The sequence below is a fragment of the Artemia sp. Qi Xiang Cuo genome, chromosome 13 (genome assembly GCF_049724085.1).
Source record: "Artemia sp. Qi Xiang Cuo chromosome 13, ASM4972408v1, whole genome shotgun sequence".
NCBI classification, from domain to species: Eukaryota; Metazoa; Arthropoda; class Branchiopoda; order Anostraca; family Artemiidae; genus Artemia; species Artemia sp. Qi Xiang Cuo.
In genome coordinates, this window is record NC_142806.1 from 39,287,221 (window position 1) to 39,299,232 (window position 12,012).

Consider the following 12,012-nt stretch of genomic DNA (forward strand, 5'->3'; position numbering starts at 1 on the left):
GATTCGAAATTGAAGTGAAGGAGCAGAGAGGATGCAATAAAACTGTTTGCCTCAGATCGTTCTAAACGGCTTCTGCTATGAGCCTTTGTGGCTTTTAGCAGTGGCGTCAATTTACGAAGATTTAGTTGGTGAAGCAAGGTGTGTTTGTAAATATCTAGAGGGCAATTTTTTTCGGCTCTTCAAAGAAAATACCAAAGAAAGACATTTTTCAGTGAAAATACCCACAAAAAGCGTATTTTTTTCAAAATCTAGGGGGAGGGGCAATGTGAAAAGGGTGCTAATAATTGACCAAATTGACCATTTATTTAAGAATAAGAGTGAAAACAGGGAGAAAACAAGCAACGAGAGAGCCAAAAAAAATCTGGAGGACTGGGGTCCCTCGGGCCCCCCATGGATCCGTCACTGTGACACAAGAATATACGCAAACAAATGCAGTTTCTCCAATTGGCTTAAAATTTACGTGACACGAAGACAGAGACAACGGGGTTTTTATAAGTACGGGGTCTTTATAAGACAACGGGGTCTTTATAAGCTGTATAAGGATCAAGTAATTCCTGGTAACGAAGTAAGAAGTAACTCATAATAAAAGTAATTGAAACTTTAAACAAAAAAAATAACATCTAGTAGCCTACCAAAAGCTACGAGCTTGGGAGAACCATCCTAAATTTGAAAAAAGGGGTCAAACCCCCCAAAAAGGACAAGACAACTTGATGAAAGTTATACCATCAAATTCAGCATATCAGGAAACTTCATTGAAGAAGTTGCAAGGGAAAAGTCTTATTCGAACGAAAATTAAAAGTTATATTGTCCCTTTGAAGTAGCAGAGCAGATTGCGTCACAGCAAAGTGGTGTTTTCTGTCATTCCGGGGCACGAAATAAGGATGTTGCCCCAAAGGGGGAGAAAGAGCTATTGACTGCATATTCTAAGATAACCAACGATTCAAAACTGCTGAGAAGTTACAAATTGAGCTTCCGAGTTGCAGAGGTAGTGATCCCTCCCGATGACACATTCGCTCCAAAAGATACACGTAGTCCATACGAAATAAACGGTTGATATGGAAATTTATTTCAAAACTTCGTTTAACTAAGTCGATTCATTTGACACTTGATAAAATTGTGTTTAGTGACGTGTAAATGCACATCAGCTAAACCTGGGGGCTTCGGAAGATGGAGGAGGATTTGTCTGATGTTTCCCAGAAGAATTGTCTATAGATTTTTTTGGTTATCAGTCCGACTGACCGTATTTCCAACAGTAAGCTGTGCGAAAGATATGGCTCTATCTCGCTTTCAAGGGCTATAATGAGAGAAAGCTTAAGATGGTTAGGAGTTAGGACACGTTCCGCAGATAAAGGATAACAGATTGCCAAAGATCTGTCAATTCCGCCAGTCATATAGGGCTAAACGAAAAGCAGGTTGTCCCCGAATGGGGTAGGAGGAGGTCGTAAGGAAAAATTTGAGAGAAATTGAAACTTTTTGATAGGGTGTAAAGAGGGAGGCTTAGTAGATGGGGATGGAGGAGAACCGTGTGTACCTGTATTGGCATCAGGCAGCTATGTGCTGCAGTGTGTTGTAAGTACTAGGCTAGAAGTAGCATTATGCAGGAGCGTTGCCGGGAATATTTGTGCAGAAGGTGGACAAGATGGGATTTTGTGTCTGAAATTTCAAGGAGTACAAATTATGCTCAAAGTTTCTAACTATCAATGAGCCTTCAGACAAATATACAATTTTTTGGAAAGGGGGGAATGGTAGGGGGTCATAATCTAATGCTAGTCTCTCTTCATTTATAGGGATATTTCTGGACTCGGCTTGTAACACAGGTGATGCGGGGTGACAGTTTCCCTTTTATATTGCTGATACTACTAACAAATCACTGCAGTACCAAGCCGCCGAAGGCAGGGGCGGATTCAGGACTTTTTTAGGGGGGGGCGCAAAATAGGTTGATCCGATAAACGTGTATTAGGAGCAAGTTTAATTAACGCAAACTTGCGTTAATTAGGTAAATTACACTACTTTAGACTACGTTAGGGGGGGCCCCCGCACCCCCCTTGATCCACCGCTGGCCGGAGGCCAACACAGCTACGCACGCTCCTCAAAAAGAAATTTACGTACATCTTAAGAGATTATATTTGATATTTCTTATATTTTTTTGATAAGAGATTAAAAAAATATAATCAACTAAAAAATATATTTTGGAGGGTGGACGATAGGCGGTAGGGGAGACTGGGGTAATGGCGGTCACCTAAGGCAAAATGAGAATAAAAATTAAAAGAAAGATAAAATTCAAACCTAAACACGTTAAATCTCTAGCATAGTATATTTTACCTATTGCATACTTGAATTGAGCCTTAATCAAGATTACATATAGGCATAAAGCATTGTTTTGCAAAATCAGCTTTGACCGGTATTACCCCCTATCCTAGGGGTAATGGCAGTTGGTAAGGTCATGTTCTACAAAAGGGCTGTAAATTAAAAAAAAATGTGGGACATTTCAATGACATAAGCACGTTAAATTGAAATCATCATATTTATATTGTTACATAATTCCTTATTTAGGAAATTAAAAAAACATAATTGAAATTATGGGCATAATTATAAATCAATTTTTTGAAAAATAAAAAAAAAAAAAAAACATCTTTCCATAGCAAAAAACGGCTTAAATAATTCAAGCGCCAAAAAAAAAAAAAATATTCATATAACTTATGAGCTTGCAAAACTTTAAGTCAATTTTACTTTCTTGAGCACATGTCACATAAATAGCCCTCAGGAGTGTCCCATCCGGAACATTCTTGATGTGCCCATAATGCACAAGAAGTGCAACGATACCACATTTCTCCATCTTTCCCGGTGTCTTCGCAATAGAAACAGGTTTCTTTGCCGATCTCTGTCAAACATAGCTCACTTTCTGATTCGTCTTCACAAATGTTTTCCTCATCAATTGAAGTGTCGGAGTCAGATTCAAAAAGTTTCCTGATCATTTTCTTTTGCTCCACTTTTTGTGTTTTTCTTTCAGGAACAGCAGGCTTTTTCTTTTCTCCATTAAATTCTTTTTTTACTCGCTTAGTTCTTTGGTTCTGTTGTTCTTTCCTGTTTAGTTTTTCATTGATCTCTGTTTCTTTTTCTTCTCGCTTTCTTTTTTTTTTTCTTGAATACGGATTTTAATCGGTTTTTAACCCAAGATATGAGAATGTTGATTTGGTCTCGATCCTTTTATTGGCTTATAAGTCCAATTACTGCATCCAGGTATTGGAGAAATCTCTTGTATAGACACATTAATTTGTGTGTTAGGCTGAATATGAACTTCATCACGTAGGACAGAGGATTCTAAGTTTTGTTTAGTCGTGACCTCATATCGGCCTACTTCTACGATGTCTTCATATGCAGTAGCTTTCAAGGAAACGTCCACACAAACAGGTGTTAAGTCTTGATTCTTCTGGAGGATGTCCTCTACCAAAAAATCCTCATTTGTGAAAACTCCTGGATTAAGAGGATGGATCCCTGTGTTTTTGAACCCACTTGTTGCTTTTGCAATCGTAGCAACTGGTGAATATGCCTTATTGAATATCTCTGCTACATCGTAAGGGGTTATTTTTACTAAATTCCTGGATTTCATGAACAAATCACATCCCCTTTTGTAAGCAGCCTTCAAAGGCGAGTAAAATACTACATCCAGAGGCTGAAGTCTATGTGATGTATGGGGCGGTAGTGACACCATAACAATCCCTTTCTCCCTACAAATATCATATGCTTCAGATGAGCAATGATTGGAATGGTTGTCCAGAATGAGAAGCATTTTGTTGTCATTACTAGAATGAGTAAACTGAGCAAAGTGTTTTAACCAAACAACGAACAGTTCTTCATTGATCCAGCCTGTCTTAGAGCATGAGTAATCTGATCCAGGTGGCCCGTTTTTTTCTAAGAGTGGGGACATACGAGCTCGAGGAAATATGAACATTGGTGGATCATAAAGCCCTCCCGAACTCATTGCACACACAACTGTGATGTTTTTTCCCCTTTCCCAACTTGTTATAGAACCCATACGCTTTTGGCCCCGTTCTACCAGTATTAGACCAGGGTCATGCACAGTGGTGATCCCTGTTTCATCTATGTTCCAATAATTGGTATCTTTAAACTTGTATTTATCCATAGTCTGGTCTAAATTTTGGAAAAAACGATTTAGTTCCTCTTTATTAAACCCAAAGGCTCTTCCGATGCTTGTGATTTCAGGTTTACACAAGCTAATTTTGTTTCTTTCCATGAATCTGTACATCCAATCCAAGTCAGCTATTTTTATTTCTTTATTAAATCTATGGCTTAATAAGTTTCTTTCTGCATATTCAAATGCATTTTTCTTAATTTCGGTGCAGTGAAGCCGTAGAAAATCTTCGATAAAGTTTTTACATGGACAGCTAGAGCTGCTTCGTGAACAGGAGGGAAGACACACTTCCTGCCTAAGCTTGGATCGGAATCAATCCCACTCTTCATTCGTTCTTGCAACGTGCTGAATGGTATTTTGAATTGATCAGCAGCCTTTCGAATCGATAATCCTCTAGAAATGGCTGTCTTTGCATTCTTTAAGTCCTCTGCAGTCCATGCAGCTTTATCTGTTTTCCTTATGTATTTTTGGGCTTCTGAAACATAGAAAAAAAAATGAGTACTAATGGGGTAATGGCGGTCATAATTGCCATTACCCCCTAGCGCGGGGATCACCATTACCCCAACCGCATGGTTATTATTTAACGACTAAAAATCAGAATATCAGTACTTAAACCTTAATAAAATGCTACATGATACAACAATATGACTTACCTTGTTATTGCGAGTTAAGTCTCGTTCCGTGAAATGTAAACAGAAAGAGCTGATAGTGGATTAAACTATTGTCTGTCTTATAAGGTGAAACGTCAAAACAGTCTTTCTTACACAACAGACAAACTAAGGCTGGCAAGATGCCGAGCACTCTAGTAGTATTTCCATAAACTGTCTCGAGATGGCAGCACCCATCGGTGTGAATCTGCGTTATCCACTTTACGAGAAATCATAGTGACCGCCGTTACCCGCTGACCGCCCTTACCCCAGTCTCCCCTACAGGAAAATAATGTTGAAAGTTATTTTATATGGTGTGCTTGAAGCATTTTTTTTTTGTAGCCATGATCCATGTAGCTTTAAATCATCTAAAATATATTAATCATGTCTGCGATATTTTCTGTAATTATGTTAGTTTTACGGTATTATGTGTATAATTTTATACACATTTATAATTTTTGTTTTCTTTTTGCAATTGTTATGATTTTTCATTGTTATTATTATATACCCTGTTATGTGTGTTTGTATCATGTGGTATAATTATTTGTTGTTTTTTTTTTTTTTTCATGGCCCAAATTGGCTTTTGTTACAAAAAATGTCTATATATCTATCTATTCTAACACTAAACGGCACAAATGCATGAGAAGCGGGGCGGGGCATCATGAGGTTTGTTTTATCATAATTTCAACATGAATTTGGCTTATTTTCCTACTTATATGTATTTTTTAATGTCTTCTTATTTCCAGGAGCATTGACTCCGTGGCCCTTCTTTCGGGGTCCGTTGGAAAATCCTATAAAAATGTTTTTTTAGAAGAAATTAGCTTGAAAACCATAGAAATGATGTGCATATAATTAGTTTGATATTTCAGACCCTTCCCCTTCGAATAAATATTTGAAGAGGTGCACTTCTTCAGGGATGATTATCATTCCTATAGCGTTGTTGGTGAACTATTAAACTTGGATTTGAAAAAAAAGGGGGTTTGAAGTAGGGAGAGGTAACCTCTTTCAAACTTGAGAGAGCCCAGGATTAAACAATTCTCAGTAACAAGCTGTAAGCGGAGAGCAGACATTGTCAACAGAAGCGAAAACCCTAAAGAAATAAGGTTTTGATCAAAATATATTAAAAACAAAATCTATTATTTATCCAAACTTTAGGTATATAAATGTTTGATTATAAAGTTGTTCACCAAAACTATTGGCACATGAAAATGTGCCAACTTTTGGAAATAGGAATTGAATTCCCCCAAAAAGAAGTTCAGGGTTGATGGAAATTATGCAACGAAATTGAACATGTATGAGAGCTCTAAAGGAGCTATCGATAGAATAGGAAATTTATTATTTTTCTGGAAAAGTATGATGACGCATGTAACCATCTATAGTCCGTAGTTCTAGATTATTAGCAGAGGGTTCATTCAGAATGGTATTTACATATTTACTGCTTTCTTGAGCAACAAAATAGATCACGCCTCAGGAAATTGCCACAATTTAGTATTTTGGTCTTTAAAAAGGTAATTCTAGCTCGAACAGGGCGAAAATTTTACTGAGCGATAATTCTGAGAATTACTGAAAGGAATTTGTCTTTGTCTCCTAGTCTCAGAGGGAATACTTGCGTATAGTATACCGTTTGTCCCTAAACATTAATGCAGTGCATAAAAATTAATCGTTATTATAGATCATTTATCCAAAAAAATAAACACTAGTTTATGCCATATTTGCACATTATCAATTAGGATGTTGGCCGATGGATTATCTTGTGGGGAGGGGACGGGGGAGAACTTAAGCTCAAATAACCATCACAGGTTCATATTTTCAGACTTTCTATGAGAGGTGCTACAGACGAATACAGACAGAGTATCTTTCAAATGATGACTGATTTAAGCTCAAATTTAAAGTAACCCAGAATATGGTGTTATAGCAAACAAAATTAAATTAAAAAAAAGTCGTTTTTTTCAAATTAAAGTAAAGAAATTATTCCATATATGAGGAGGATTCTCCCCCCTCAAAGCCTCCCCCCCTTTACACTAAAGTTCGACTTTTTGTCCCCAACGTTTTAAGAAAGACTGTTCAGGCACGGGAAGGCGTGATAACATCTATCCTACAGGAGCATTAACGTCAGGACATCGGCAAAATCCGTCATAACATCGACAGAAAATCCGTCAGAACCACTAACCGTCATAACATCTAAAATTTTAAAACTTTAGTTTTTAGGGGTTTAGGGGGAAAGGATACCTAGGTTAGGCTAGGTTACGTGTTTGATATATGCTATGCTTTACCCCCACCCCCTGATGTGCAAATATATAGCCGAAATTTCTTTCTAAACTATTATATACTCATTACTATTATATAAACTTATAAATTTTTCGTCGGTATTATGACGGTTAGTGGTTCTGACGGATTTTCCTCTTAGATATTATGACGTTTAGTGCTTGTGACGGTTAGTCGAAATGGTAGCACCCCTTCAGGCACGAGCTCCCTCATGAATCCTTTTACCATAGCACTATATACTTAACCATAAAGAACGGGCCCTAAGAGATAGGATTACCCCTCAGCACATATGAAACAATTTTAAAACTGTTCATAATTTCACTCGACAATCTGATTTTTCATTTAATTTAAACTTAAAACGAACATAAATTACCACAAATGAGAGTGGGCTAATCAGTGGTGTCAATTGAGATGGGCAGTGGGCATGTTCCCCTCTAGAACTGAAACATCTCTTTTTGGTATTTCCCTTTAAAAAATTGCCCCTCTTATTTTGTAAACAACGCAGTTGGGTGCTACTCTACTCCTCCTAAATCCTCTGAAGAACAGAGTATTATTTTCGCTTTACTAGAAATAAAATATATTTTAGATAGTTTCTATATTGTCGCTATAACATAAAAAAAAAAAAAAAATATCACTGAGACTTCTAAGAATTAATGTAACTATATGTTAAAAGATCAATCTATTCTAATGAGTCTGAAATGCAGTAAATTTTTATCCATCACCCATTCCTTCTGAAATTTGTCAATTCAACATTTTTTTTCAACAAACTATACATATTGCTTCAAAAATTACTTCGAAATTCATTTCATAGGTTTTATTTAAGCAGCGGCGTTCCATATATTCAAATAAAATAGAACCAAATATATCTTTTAAAATGGTGAAGTTCAACTGGAAGTCATAAATGAATTTGTTCTAAGAAATATGTTTTCTTCCCTGTAACATAGATTAGCATTGTGATTTTTTACTTTTTTTGTTTTTGTTATTTTGACAAATAAAATTCACGCGGAAATACACGTAACTTTTCAGTAAATCGCACATTACATTCAAAGCCTTGTATAGGGTTTAAGAGAGGGGGGGCTAACCTAAAGCCTCCATTTTTAGGTTTAATGTATTCATTTAGTTTTTGTTCATTTTATCTTTGAATCGTAGCTTACTAGGTTGCATATACCGCTTCCGTGATTATTATATCAATGCCGTATCCAGGAGGGGGGCTACGAGGTTTGAACACCCCACTCTAAATTTTTGTCGGACCCGTAAAAACGTAACAAAATGCAAAAAATTAATTTTGATGCGTTTTATAAAGGTTTTTTATTGTATCCCCCTGCCCTCCGAACGAAAATCCTGAATGTACCTATGACTTTATTTCAGCTCGTTTAAGGATTCAAAATTGCTATTTACTTTTATTTTAAAAACTTTTTAGTCGAAAAGGTTGTATTATAATTAACAAAGGAAGACTGAGTATTGACAAAATATTTGCTTCATTTAGACTTGTTGTAACATTCAAATTGTGTTGATAGACCCAAAAAAGGCCGGCTCACGAAGTCCGTTTAACTTCACAGCACGAAACGCTTCAGTAAATTGATAGATAAAAAACATTTATTCATTCTGCTCTTTAGGGAGGCACATCAAATCATTTCTGTCGATTGGAAAAGACTGTGCGAGATTCATTAGGCCCCCGCCTGGCAAGATATCATCTCGCTATTGCATATTTTACAGACTGACGAAAGATGAGGAAACTGTCATAGGTTTATGACAAATGATTGTTTCCCATTTCTCCCCCCTTAAACTTTTCCAAAGTCAAATGACACAGAGAGATAAAATTTCGTGGTGAAAACAGGTCCCAGCTGAAATAACGAAAAAAAACAATATGCTTCCGACCTCAATTTCATGACATAAGTGACAGGATAATTTCGAAGTAACGATTGTTAAAGCTCCTCAAATATTAAATTCTTCAGGACAGATGTAATGTGTCAAATTCCATTTTCTTGTCTCTTCGTATCTTCACCTGTACTTCCATAAAGCAATTAACCTTCGTAAGATACTTGTAATTAGAAAATCCACGAATAAAACGAAACATCCGTTGCTAAAATTTTTTAGAAGTGGTCAATTTCAAGATGATGAGAAATTTCAGTGCAACTTGATTTCAGCATCATCCCCAAAGTTTCCCTTTTTGCAATAATCCAAAGGGTTCCCTTACCCCAAAAAATGGACTCCAAGGGTTCCGTTTTTGCAATAATCAATAAGGTTGGAATTTTGCAAGAACAAAATTTTGAACTAATAGAATTGTACTAAAAATAAAAATAAAATACTTCCAAGGGTGTATCCAGGATTTATGTTCAGGGGGAGAGGGTTCTAAGACAATAGGTTTGCTTCGGCAACCCCTGAGAAAAACTAAGAAAAAAAACAAAAAGAATACGCGTCCACGACCTTCTTTCTAAAAAAAACCCGCAAAATTCGATATTTTTGTAGATAGGGGCTGGAAACCTCTCAGCATTCTTTGATGTCCAGAATATGATGGTATAATGTTAATTAAGATTTTTTTTTCCTTCTCAAAGGTATTTTCCCCTTTTCAAAAACAACGCAATTTTTTTCAGGCTCATAGCTTTTGATGCGTAACTTTCAACTTGATGAATTTCATATATTTTGAATCACCCGAACACATCCAATCGAAATTTTAAGATAGCTATTTTGTTCAACGTAGTTGAAAGATCCGGAAATTATCATAGGCAGCGCAATAGTGCTGCCTGAGTAAAGAGCGATGTGGGCACAATGTATTACTGTTTTTTGTTTGTTTGCTTTTTTTTGTTTTAGACCAGGGCACTTCGTATCGAAGGAGTTGTCGTAGAAACCTCAAAAAGGGCTCATTCGATTGGAAATTGAAAGGGATAGTGCCCTTTTTAACAGTCGAAAGCGATTGGAGGGCACCTAACCTCCCTTGAACGGACACCATTTCCCCGAACACATCCAATCGAAATTTTAAATAGCTATTTTGTTCAACATAGTTGAAAGATCCGGAAATTATGTATTTGAGGATGAAAATCCCAATACAGCCCTTAGGGCAAGGGCTGTAAGCTATACCCTGGGGGCATATAAGATTTATTTACAAAGGGTGATCATAAAAACTTCGGAGGGCGCTCATTGGGTCGCTAATCAAAAGTTTTAGTGCCCTTTTTGAGATTCAGAGTGATTGGAGGGTGGATCGTGGATACCCCCCCCCCCCCCCCAGCTCCTCTTATTTTCCCAAAATGCATCTGAAGAAATTTTAAGATGTCATTTGTTGTCGAAGAAACTTAGAAAAGAGCTCATTCGATTGGAAATTGAAAGGGCTAGTCCCAGGAACTTTGAAAAGAGCTCATTCGATAAGACATTTAAAAGGCTAATGCTCATTTTAATAGTCGAAAGTGATTGGAGGGCAACTGACCCCCCTCTCACGCCCTCCATTTCTCCAAACAAATCCAATGAAGATTATTAGATAGCCATTTTGTTCAGCGTAATTGAAAGATCCAGAAATTATATATCTGAGGATGACAACCCCCCCACAACCCTTAGGGCAAGGGTTGTTTTTTTAAGATTCAGAGTGATCGGAAGAGGGATATCCCCCCACACCTCGTATTTTCTCGAAATGAATCCGATAGAAATTTTGAAATGGCCATTTGTTGTCGTAGAAACTTCTAAAAAGGTTCATTCGATTGGAAGTTGAAAGGGCTAGTGCCCATTTTAATAGTCGAAAGTGATTAGAGGGCAACTAACCCCCCTCCCACACCCATCATTTTGCCAAACACATCCAATCAAAATTTGAGATAGCCATTATGTTCAACGTAATTGAAAGGACAATTCTTCTGGGATTGGTATGTTTTGAGGGGCGTCTTTGGGCTGAAAAACCTCTTCCTAGCTAATTTATCTTTTACGGGTTGCCTCCCCGTAGTAGCATAATATTTGTAGGCATGAATATATAATGAGTCAGAGGTAATACGCTTGAGACTGTCTGTGCAGGATTTCGACTCTTTTTGATAGAAGAGCATCACCAAGCATTGAAAACCATGTTCTGACCAAGATGGACCCACGATTGCACAAAACCCCATTCATGGAGGTCCCAGGAACTTCTTACTGTCCGGTTCTAAGCCGCTTAAGCCCTTCGGTGTAGACTTGAGAAGATATGTGATCTCCGTTCTGCACTGGTATCCGGGATCATTGCTTCTCCTGAGGCGAAAATCATTTCATGATTTAAAGAACATGAAAATTGGAACTTGGAATGTTACGACATTAAAAAATGACTATCGTACTGACATTTTGACTGACGAATTCAGAAGATTTGAAATGGACTTATTAGGAGTTTCAGAGACTCGTATACCACGGTTAGAAATTATAAAACTAGATGACGTAGAATTTATTTACTTAGGCAGGAAAGATGGAGTACAGAGACAGGAAGTAGGGCTCATAATTAATAAGGAAGCTGCTAAGTCTTTTTTAGGCTGGGAAAGTATTAATAAAAGAATACTAATTGCTTATTTTGTGACTAGAAAGTTCAGGGTATCAGTTATAGTAGTATATGCCCCTGTAGAACCAACTGATGGAGATACTAGTGACTCAGATGAATTTTACTTATAGTTACAGGAGCAAATAGACAAGGTCCCAGGTAGAAATATGATATTATTACTGGGAGATTGTAACGCCCAGGTAGAAATAAGGATAGATGGTATCCCAGCTTAGGTAAATTTGGTTTAGGAAAAAAAAACAGTAATGGATACAGACTTTTGCAATTTTGTAGGTATAACAATTTAGTTATAACCAATACGGTGTTTGGTCATAAAATGGCTCAAAAGCTAACATGGTATTCACGTGAAGGTAAGACAGCAAACCTTATTGATTATGTTATAGTAAACCGAAGACTGGCAGGATCAATACAAGATACTAGGGTATATAGGAGTGTTGTTATTAATGTTAAAA

General features: G+C 36.9%; 1 protein-coding gene across 1 annotated transcript; it reads right to left on the reverse strand.

The window, feature by feature from the left end:
* Window positions 1-3,166: 3,166 nt before the first annotated feature.
* LOC148945263 (uncharacterized) lies at window positions 3,167-4,144 on the reverse strand. The gene has a single exon (XM_089098991.1). The coding sequence runs from the start codon at window positions 4,142-4,144 to the stop codon at window positions 3,167-3,169; it is 978 nt and encodes a 325-aa protein (XP_088955117.1).
* Window positions 4,145-12,012: the final 7,868 nt, after the last annotated feature.